Source organism: Marmota marmota, unplaced genomic scaffold, assembly GCF_001458135.2.
Source record: "Marmota marmota marmota unplaced genomic scaffold, marMar, whole genome shotgun sequence".
Lineage (NCBI taxonomy): Eukaryota > Metazoa > Chordata > Mammalia > Rodentia > Sciuridae > Marmota > Marmota marmota.
The window spans coordinates 38,224,521-38,234,916 of record NW_026000057.1 but is presented as its reverse complement, the minus strand read 5'-3'; the positions used below and the strand labels follow the sequence as shown (position 1 = coordinate 38,234,916).

The 10,396-nt window shown below is 37.3% G+C and overlaps 1 protein-coding gene across 4 annotated transcripts; it reads right to left on the bottom strand.

Annotated features, from left to right (window-relative positions):
- Window positions 1-753: 753 nt before the first annotated feature.
- Rpl34 (ribosomal protein L34) lies at window positions 754-5,849 on the bottom strand. Of its 4 annotated transcripts, none has more exons than XM_048813716.1 (5): window positions 5,846-5,849; window positions 2,914-2,987; window positions 2,733-2,832; window positions 2,308-2,411; window positions 754-877 (listed from the first exon to the last, which is right to left on the bottom strand). In XM_048813716.1, the coding sequence occupies exons 2-5, from the start codon at window positions 2,976-2,978 to the stop codon at window positions 793-795; spliced, it is 354 nt and encodes a 117-aa protein (XP_048669673.1). In that variant the 5' UTR covers window positions 2,979-2,987; window positions 5,846-5,849; the 3' UTR covers window positions 754-792. The 4 variants fall into 4 exon arrangements, with proteins under 4 accessions (XP_048669673.1, XP_015340112.1, XP_048669672.1 ...); XM_015484626.2 differs by lacking the exon at window positions 5,846-5,849 and adding an exon at window positions 4,443-4,515; XM_048813715.1 differs by lacking the exon at window positions 5,846-5,849 and adding an exon at window positions 4,331-4,375.
- Between the last annotated feature and the right edge of the window lie 4,547 nt (window positions 5,850-10,396).

The following is a 10,396-nucleotide window of genomic DNA, read 5'->3' as shown; positions in this document are numbered from 1 at the left end:
CAGATTTGGGAGGAAACCTAATAAATCTCAATGTCCATCAATATTGATAGTAAGGGTCATCTATCATTTCAGCTAAGGCATTTGTCAGGGAACCCACAGCATTTTAAATTACTAAATTAAATTTTAATTTACACCATCAGCAAAAAGCCTTGCAAAAGGTTCAAAATTTTCTGGTTGTGCACAAGCTCTTCCTGTTTCTTTAATTGTAAAATGGCAACAATCAAGTTGTCACAGGATTGTCAGAAACAATATTATGTAGTTACCAGAAGAAAATAAAAGTTCTGTATTTTAATGTTCTGACCTGGATCACAAATCCACTTTCAATTTCACTACACCCACACCCTAAGGTTTTATAGACAGTAGGAGTCCAGTACTTGTTGAAGGGGTTAAGACACCATTGCTGAATTGAACTAAGGATTTAGAAGTGTATGGTGTAAAAATGTTCCATTCCAAGTAACTTGATGATCTGAGTTTCTGACTAGGTGATGTAAAAAAGACATGCTATGAAAACTATCAAGGTGGTATCAAGGCTTGAACAGGATGATTTCCCCTAAACCATTCCTATGCTTGAGAAAAGGCATTTGTGTGGCAAAATAGTAGCTAGAGTTGCCATCAAAAAATTATAGCAATTAGTTATCTTCAATTATTGTTTCCTTTAGAAAAATAAAATCAACTAAAATCATAGGGGTCTCAAATAATGTAGAAAGCAATCCTGTATACTAAAACATAACAAAACACAAATAACACAGAACAAGTCTTTTGACTTTTTATTATTCAAAGCTTCATTTTTTTTTATTTAGCTTTCTGACTCTGTGCTTGTGCCTTCAACACTTTCACAACGATTTTCTGTTCCTCAATAAGGAAAGCACGCTTGATCCTAGAAAGAAAAATATTTTATGAATAGTCTCCAAAATATGAAAGTAAAGCCATCAAGAAACCTGGAAAAACAAGTCATTCTTGGCTTGTAGCTTAGTGGTGGAGCGCTTGCCCTGCACATGTGAGGAACTGGATTTGATCCTCTGCACCACTTAAAAATAAGCAATAAAGATATTGAGTCCATCTAAAACTAAGAAAATATTAAAAACAAAACATGTAATTCTATAATTCCATGCAAGTCATATTATCTGCCCTCCTCTTCTGAGTCATGATCAACTTATAAAATCATAACCACAAGAGACCACCCCACCACTTAGTAAGTTTCCACTTACAATTTCTTAATTATTGGGATTCAAAACACATGGATATTACTTCATTAGCAAAATATCTTAGAATGTTCTAGTTATGTTATTGCAAGTTTTCAGTAAAAATCAGCTATGAGATAGAACTAAAAATAAGGGGTAAAAGAGCTAGGCCTGAGAATTTATCTTAATGTGCCCAAATAATTAGATTCAATAAAGTTTACTAGTAAAAAGCCAATCAACTGTAGCTTGAAGCTCGTGACTCAGCTTATAGTTTTCCTGTTTCTTACAGAAGTCATAATTTAGTGCCCCTTTATAAAGGCAGAATGGCACATGCAAGGTATGGTGTCAAAAAATGTGGTTTAGGACTCAGCTAGACCACTTTGTAGAACCACCTGAATAGACTGGAGGCAAACTACTCCTCTGAATCAACTTCTTCACTTGAACTCAATTCCTTCCACTGAGTTCTTCTTTAGAGGCAATTTAATGAAACCAGTAGGGTTAAGATTAAAGGTCTTAAAAAAATCTGGACTCAATCTTGACCTTGTCATTTACTGGCTATGTGAATTTAACACCTGACTAATACACATTGACGACATAAACTTCAATACTACATTTACCTTTACTACTACAATTCTTTCCTATAACTAAAGACACAGCCCTCTACATTTCCGCTCCCCACCATTCAGCCATCAGGTCTTAAAGTGTCATTTCCTCACCCTTTGCAAAGAGAAACTCTACCTTCCAAATACCCATCTTTTTTGATCCAATGACTTCACCATCACCATGCTTTAATTTGTTTATAGCACACCAAAGGAGTCTCTGCACTGCTCAAAATGCACAAATTCCCATGTTTTTAAGATCTAAGCAGAAAACCTGCCTTTTATCCTGTAAAATCCTTCAGTCTGGCTCTTCTACTTTTCCATCTATGCAGGTCTTCTTACCTGCCTCCCTCATAAAACCGCAATCTTTTAATTTATCTAGCATTAAGTATTCCCGAGCTTTGAACTTGTTTAAAATTAGTTATTTTTTTTTAATCAGTCTTCTAACAACGACTAGCAAACAGGTAGTACACACACATATAATATTTGCCAAAAAAAAGTCCATTTGATTTAAACATTTCACTTACCTATCACGAACACATTTAGCACACATGGAACCACCATAGGCCCTGCTGACATGTTTTTTTGTTTTAGACAATCTCATAAGAACTTTAGGTCTCACAGCACGAACCTGCATAAGGAAAATATTGAAATTACCTTATGATACTAATAACTTTGCCCGGTTTTGATGGGTGGTAAATTCAAATGTAAACTAGGTTACAAAGGGAAATGGTGTACCAATATATTTCAAAGGACATTTTACCACACTTTCCATATTGGTTTTAAAAAATAAAAAACAATCCACGTTCTGGACTGATTTGGATCTTAAGAGGGTTAGCAATTCTCAATCATCTTAGTGGTGCCCTTTATTTCATTCATTTTCTTATCAAGGGATTAATGCACACAAGTTAAACCCTTACTATATACTGTTCATGGCAGAAGCATCACTTACCCCTCTAAGTCTGCCTGGGCACACACCACATGCAGATTTTGGTGCTTTCCCAACCTTCTTTGTATAAAGATAAACAATTCTATTACCAGGGGTTCGAGACCTAAAAGTGAGATAATAGTAAACAGTTCAGTATTCAGTGAAGTAAATGCCAATATATATTTTAAATTTTGGAAATACTTACAGCCTGGTTTTGTTAGAGGCTGTGTTGTAGGAAAGCCTACGACGGTATGTCAAACGCTGAACCATTCTGAGTGCCTAAATTAAAAATTAATAAAATCAAGTTTTGTCATTACAAACAATTCAAAGCTCAAAGCATCATCACATAATTTATATCATCCATATGTGCATATACACAGATACACATTTATAAGTAATATCTTTATATTAAGATTTAAAAAAAAACTTTATTCCATTTATTTACTTATTTTTATGTGACACTGAGGATGGAACCCAGGGCCTTGCACAAGCCATGCTACTGCTCTACAGCTGAGCCATAACCCCAGCCCCAAGATATTTTAAAAGACTTTACATTAAAGCGAAAATGAATGTCACTTCTCCCACTGATAAATCAAATGTGGCACTTCATTAAAATTTTGGTTAACAGGCTCCTTCTTCAAAGAGCCAGATTTTGTTAGGGGTGGGGTCCAGAAATGTAGTACCTGGTAAGTAGGAGAAACCTCAGTTTAAATAAAGAGAAAAGTGACCCCTTAAAGTTGAATCCTTAGCTATTCCATTCAATGGCAAAATATACTGAAAAGAGTTTGCATTTTTTCCTCTAAAATGGGATATTTTACCTAGTTTAGAAAGTTGTCATTAAGATTAAATGATAAACTATTTTTCCCAACTGTGGGTGGCACATATTAAGATGCATTCAGGGTTCCAGGTCTTGCCCCAAAGTAGCATTTTAGTCAAGAAAACCTGCCTTTCTTTGGTTTTCGGTGTGTTTGGACTATGGCACCACTTTCCCCCTCCATTTATAAAATGGAACTGTGACTTGATGTTGTTACTTAGCAAATCGGCCATACAACAAACGATTTCATTTGGGAATGAACTATTCCAATTAACAAAAAGCGTAAGAAAAACCAGCTCAATCTTTGTTCCAAACTTTGTAACCGCTTCACCACAGAACTGTGAAGTGCCTTTGATGTCATAACCTGCTTACTAACATTACACTAACACGCAGCCATCAGACACCGATACTGACACAGAAGGCCACTGAGACCCAAGAAGCCACTATTTCTTTTTCATCTCCAAAACCAACACGAAAAACTCCCTTTAACACATTTTCTCTCCCTTACTATCGCCGAAAACAGAAGCTGGCATTGAAGCAACTATCCAAAACTGCCAGGTTCCTCTCCCTCCCTAAGCAGGACTTCTACTGCCGAGATACTAAAACGAGGGTGTTATGATCTAAAAATGCTCGGCGACTTCCCAGACTCAATCAACGCAGCCACCACTGGTTTGTGCCTCCAAATGCCGCACTACCAAGGTAGAGTTCCGGCTCCTCGCTTCCTCGGAAGGGCAGCCAGGATTGACGGTTTTTCGAAGCTAAAAGTACAGGACCTTTTCACCAACAGCCTCCCTGTTATGCCCCTTACCCTCACGCCAATTCAAAGAACTATTCCTAAGAGCTCCCTGCTCCCGCGATTTCTCGGATGGCGGCCGATTGTACAGGGCATAAGTACACAGAGAAAAAACAAGACACCATACCTCTAAACCCAGTCCCCGGAAGAGGAAGAAGAAAGCAGCGGAGAGGTCAAAAGTCAAATACGAATGCGCAAGACAGGAAGTGGCGTTAGAACCAGCGGCGTGACGGTAAGAATGCCGCCATGTTGTACGGAAGCCGACGCATCTCCCTTGGTAGGCGGGGACGCATATCGTCGCCGCCCTAAACCGAGTCTGCAGTGGGTGGGGAAATTCCCTAGTAGTGTGGAGCAACGCCGCACGGAGATGTTTTGGGAATGGTTATGGAAGCATACACTAATGACAGAGGAACCCAGAACTACCGAGGCGGGACAAAGTCAACTTCCTTCATTAGCACGGGCTCTACGACGAGTTTAACTTAAAGAGCCGCGACCTCTGGAGTTAGACCTGGATTTAAATCCTGGCACCTCATTAGATGACTGACCTTCGAGGACCTTCCAGTCTTTTTGTCACTTACTCAGGGTACAAGCTTTACAAACAAATTAGAGTGTTAAGCCAGTATCTGTTAATTACTAACTATGTTTCTTTGGCCAAGCCCTTAAATCTTTAAAAGAAAGATATTAGTAACTACCCTGCAGTGTTATGTCATGATCAAAGGCATCCTGAAAGTCCAAGCACTTAGCACAGGGTCTTACAGAGAGTTAGTGCTCAATAAATGGTGACTAATTTTGTGATCATGTACAAAGAGCTACTTCAGGCTTTCCCTGAGTGGTAAAATTTGAGGTGGGCTATAAAGACAAGGAAAAGGAAGGATAAAAATCTCTAAAAAAAAGTACGTTTAAGGTTTAAGAGTCTGTATTTTTTCTGAAAATTGAGTTCTTACCTTTTATCATATTGTCAAAGGGATTCATGACCTCCAAAAAAGTCATGAGTGCTTTGCTTGGACTCTTAAGGGAGCATGCTAAAGGAGCCTTTAAGTTTTTATCTTAGATGAGGTTCCCCAGAAGTATACTGAGAGAACTGAGTGCTAGTTTATTGGAGAGGGCTCACAGAAAATACAACTGAAGGAGCTGAAGAGGGCAGAATCAGGTGACTCACTATGTGGTAGTAACTGAGGCCTCAGCTACCTAATAGGGAGCTCTGGAATTAAGATGGCTCTTCATAGATGTCACAAACCATCAAGGGAGTTTGTGCTCACACATTAGCCATTTATTGGCCTGTTGTATCTTGACCATGGCACCTTCCTGAAGTCATAGGCAGTGTCGTGAGGAAGGCCCTCAGAAGAGAGGATTTGGAATAGAGCACCCCTGTACCCACTCAAGTTTTCTTTAGGTTTCTCAATCCAACTAGCAAACTCAGAAATCAGGAGAGTGAGGGCAGATGCACTGTCCATAATAGATGTCTGCCTTGAATTGTGTGATTTGTTAATTCTGTTATGCCCCACATCGTTGCCATCTTTGTCATGGCACCAGATGGAAGGTTCCCTCTTAAATAGCTGCTCCTCTCCTAATCTGGTCATGAACTGTTTTTCTCCTTTCCAGTTTTTTGATTTTTGACTTATGAAATCCTCTTCTTCTGTGTTAGCCATTTGGATGGAAGCTGTCATAGAGAGCCAAGACTGGTTTTTGAATGAATGAATGCAAATATTTACTAAGAATATGTTCTCTATATTTCTAGAAAGATTCTGCTGGGCAGATGAGTGCACAGATGGGAGCCCTTTACACACTGTATTGCAAATTACATTTCTGTCCATGCTCCCCCCCCCACCATACCAGAAAAGAAAAAGCCATCTCCCTATTGTAGTTTTCCCATATTGCACTTAACCTAGTTTTATAATGTAATTTTTTCCTCTCTTTCAATCTGAATTTGCATTTTTCCTGATCAGTCTTGCCAGAGATATGGCCATCTTATTAAAAATTTCAAAGGACCTCACTTGTTTTTTATTAATCTTTTTCTCCATTTCGGTTCTCTGTTCATTAATTTCTGGGTACACTTACTAAATATTTTATGAATTTGTGATGAACCTATCCTAGATTTTTTTTTCTGGTTTGGACTGGGAACCTTTGAGGTTTAACATTTGTTTATTTAAAGGGTTTTGATAAAGGTTATTAATTTTAATGTGGTCGAATTCATCAATTTTTTCTGAGTTTGTGCTTTTTATGTCCTGTTTAAAAAATCCTTTTCTACTCAGGTCTAGAAGATATTCACCTATAACTTCTAATAACTTAAAGCCTTTTTATAGAATCATTTAGAATTTTATTTTTCTGTATAGAATGAGTTAAAGATACAATTTTCTTTATTTCCATGTGAATATCCATCTTTTCCTTCTTCATTTACTGCATTATCACTTCTTTCCTCACCAATCTGATATAGTAACTTTGTCATATACCGAAGCTTATATATCTGTGGGTCTGTATCTGCCTTTTTATTGTGTACCACTGGTCACTTTGTCTTTTATTTTTTTAAATCAGTTTCACATTTTCTTCATTCATTAGTAAATCCTATCCACAGGAAGGGCACATATGTACCATCTTTCCATCTTTACAGAAAGGAAATTATTGACTTTTTCTTTTCCAGATACATTTTAGAGTCAGATAATCTGGATTTTGTTTACATCTGCATTAAATCTATGGATCAACTAGAGAAAAACTAATATATTTATATGAAGTTTTTCTAAGTAAAATAATATATCTCTCCATGTTTTTAAGTCCTCTTTAATGTCCCTGAATAAAGTTTTATGATTTTTTTCTATAGAGATTTGCATGACTTTTGTTAGATTAATTTCTAGGTACCTGACATTTTCTTATTCTGTTGTAATGGTGACTTTTAAACTATGTCATCTAGTTATTTGTTGCTAGTATTTAGAAACATAGTACATTGTTTATTAAATTTTACTTTCAACTATCTTGAGTGATTCTTCTATTATTTCTAGCTATTTGGCAAAGATTATTTTTAGATATTTCAAGATTTTTAGAAGCCATAATTTAAGATATTGACAAATAATAAGCATATATCATGAGAAATTTTTACAAATTAAACACACCCAGTTGAAGACAATATCCTCAGTGCTCCAAGTGGGTCTCCATTCCTCCTTCTGTTCCTTTGCCAGCTTTCTAAGGATAATCCTGATTTCTAACCCCATGTATATGTCCTATTTTTTGCATTTTATATGACAATTCTTTTTGTCTAACTTCTTTTGCTCAATTTTTATGTTTATGAGATTCATCTATATTATTTTTCTTTGTTTTTTGGGTACTGGGAATTGAACTCAGGAGCATTCAACCACAGAGCCACATCCTCAGCCGTATTTTGTATTTTATTTAGAAATAGGGTCTCACTGAGTCACTTAGCACCTCACTTTTGCTGAAGCTGTCTTTGCACTCGTGATCCTCCTGCCTTAGCCTCCTGAGCTGCTGAGATTACGGGCGTGCATCACTGCACCTGGCTCCTCCATATTATTTTTCATTCTTACTGCTATGTAGCATTTCACTGAGCACTTACTTATTATTCTCCTGTTCAAGGGATTGAGTGCTTTCCAAGTTTGGGCTATTATGACTAGTGCTTCTGTGAACATCATGATACATGTCTTTGGATGAAGATAGTGTACATATTTCAGTTGAGTTTATTGGAATTGGTGGATCATAAGGTACATGGTAAAGGGAATTTTGCCAATATAATTAAGATTACTAATCAGTTGATCATAAATAAAGTCAAAATCCAAAGAGGGCTGAAGGAATGTGCTGGTAGCCATTATATACTTCATATAGAATTCAGTGCTTCCAGTTGTTTTTCTGTTTTTTGAACATATCTTTCTTTTTTTCCTTCTATCATAAGAAGTCAGAAATTATAGTCTTATTTTCACTCCTTTAGAAGGAATTGGTGTTTTGTTTATGTTTTTTTTCCTCTAGCAGTCTTCTAGGTTTGGTTTGCATTAGTTTTACTACAATATACCTTTTTTTTTTAAGTATTGGGGATTGAACTGAGGGCCCTCATACATGTTGGGCAAGTACTCTACCATTGAGCAACTCCCCCAGCCCCTTATAGGAATTTTCAAATCTTTCTTTTGATGTGTTTCATGAGTTTTAGAAAATTCTCACTTATAACCTGTTCAAGTATGGCTATTGCCCCATTTTTTTCTCTTTTTGAAATTCCAATGTATACTGCATTCATATCATTGTATCTCTAGATATTTTTCTGGTTATCAGTTGCTACATAATAAACTAATGAAGACTTAACAGCATTAAATAACAAGCATTTTAGTATGTTCATGGATTCCTTGGGTCAGTAATTTCTGCAGTTTGTCTTTAATACCAATGAATAGAACCTCAGTGGGGGGTGACTTGAGCAGATGGGATGTAATTGGAGTTCTCCAGAGACACAGAACCAATAGGTTATTTATCTATTTATTATAGAAATTATAGGAATTGGTTCATATGATTAGGGATTGATTCATGTGATTATGGAGACTGTAGGGGTTCCATGATCTCTCTATCTGTGACCTGGATAACTAGGAAAACCAATGGTGCAAGTTCCAGAGTCCAAAGTCCTAAGAACCAGGAGCACTGATGTATAGGTCAGAAGAAAATGAATGTTGTAGGCCAAACAGAGAGAAAATTCATCTTTTCTCCACATTTTTTTCTATCTAGGCTCCCAGCATATTGAATGCCCACCTGCACTGGTGAAGGTTACATATATTGATTCCAATACCAATTTTATCTGGAAAAACCTGCATTAGATGTACCCAGAAATAATATTTTACTAGCTATTTGAGTGCTGCAGCCTGGCTGGGCACAATTCAGGAGCCACTTGTCAAAAGAAACAAATTTTATTTTTAGAACACACACACCAAACCACCCAGCTCCTCAGGAAAAACCTTCAGAGCCCAACTGCCACCACCGGCTTCCCACAAGCCTCTCCACTTCCCCCACTCCTCCTGCTCTTGAGGCTGATTGGCTGGGTCGTGTGGGCAGAGCCCAAAAAAGTCCCCCAATGAGCAGCTCCATGGGGGGGGGGAACAGCCCAATGAGCATCACCGCAGAGGAGCCAATCAGTTGGCAGCTAAAAGTTTGCTGGGGCGGCTGTGAGCCAATCATCAGCTGGCAGCTGGAAGTTTGCTGGCAGCTGGAAGTTTGCTGGGGCCCCTTTGGCTGTGGCTCTCAACATTTGAGCCCAGTCAAGTTGACATATAAAGCTAGCCATTGGAGAGGGGCTAGAATCATCTGAATACTTTTTAAATTCAATACCTGGCTCACCTGGAACTTTCAACCAGCACATTCACATCTAGCCATTTTGTAAGGACTAGAGTTTTCACAAATGGCAGCTTGTTTCTGAAAGAGAGGTTCTCAAGAAGGAACATCTTAGAAAGTATTCTAAGACAACCAGCAGAAGCTGCATGACCTTTTATAACTGCAACTTGGAAATCACATAGCACCACTTCTGACATAATCTATTGGTCATGACTGACACAAGCCCACCCAGATTCAAAGGATAGGTAAATATATCCTTACTCTTGAATAAAGTATCACTGATTTTAGGATCATATTTTAAACCTCCATGATTTATATCTGTCTTTTTAAAACTTGCAACTATTTGTTCTTCCTTGCTTCAGACTTCTTTTTTCCTGTCCTTTCAGTTCACTAGTTCCTTCTTCAGCTATGTCTAATGTACTGTGAAATTCATCCAACTCATTAATGTGAGTTATTGTATTTTCAATTCTAAGCTTTCCACTTCCCATTCTAGATTGAAATTTTCCATCTTGACTTATTTTCTTTCTTTTGTTGTTGTTGTTGTTTAAAGAGATCTTTTTAATGAATACAAAAGCTTGTGAAACAGCATTCTGTTACAATTACACAGCTCTGAACAGGTGAAATCATGGTTACCAAACAACTATCTTTATTACAGCATCTGAAGTATCTGAAAAAGGGAAGTAATAATAAATAACTGTAGCTGCATCACAAGACACTCATTTATTTAATTGCAATAGTGGATCTTGCTACTACATTTTATTCTAAACTTCTTTT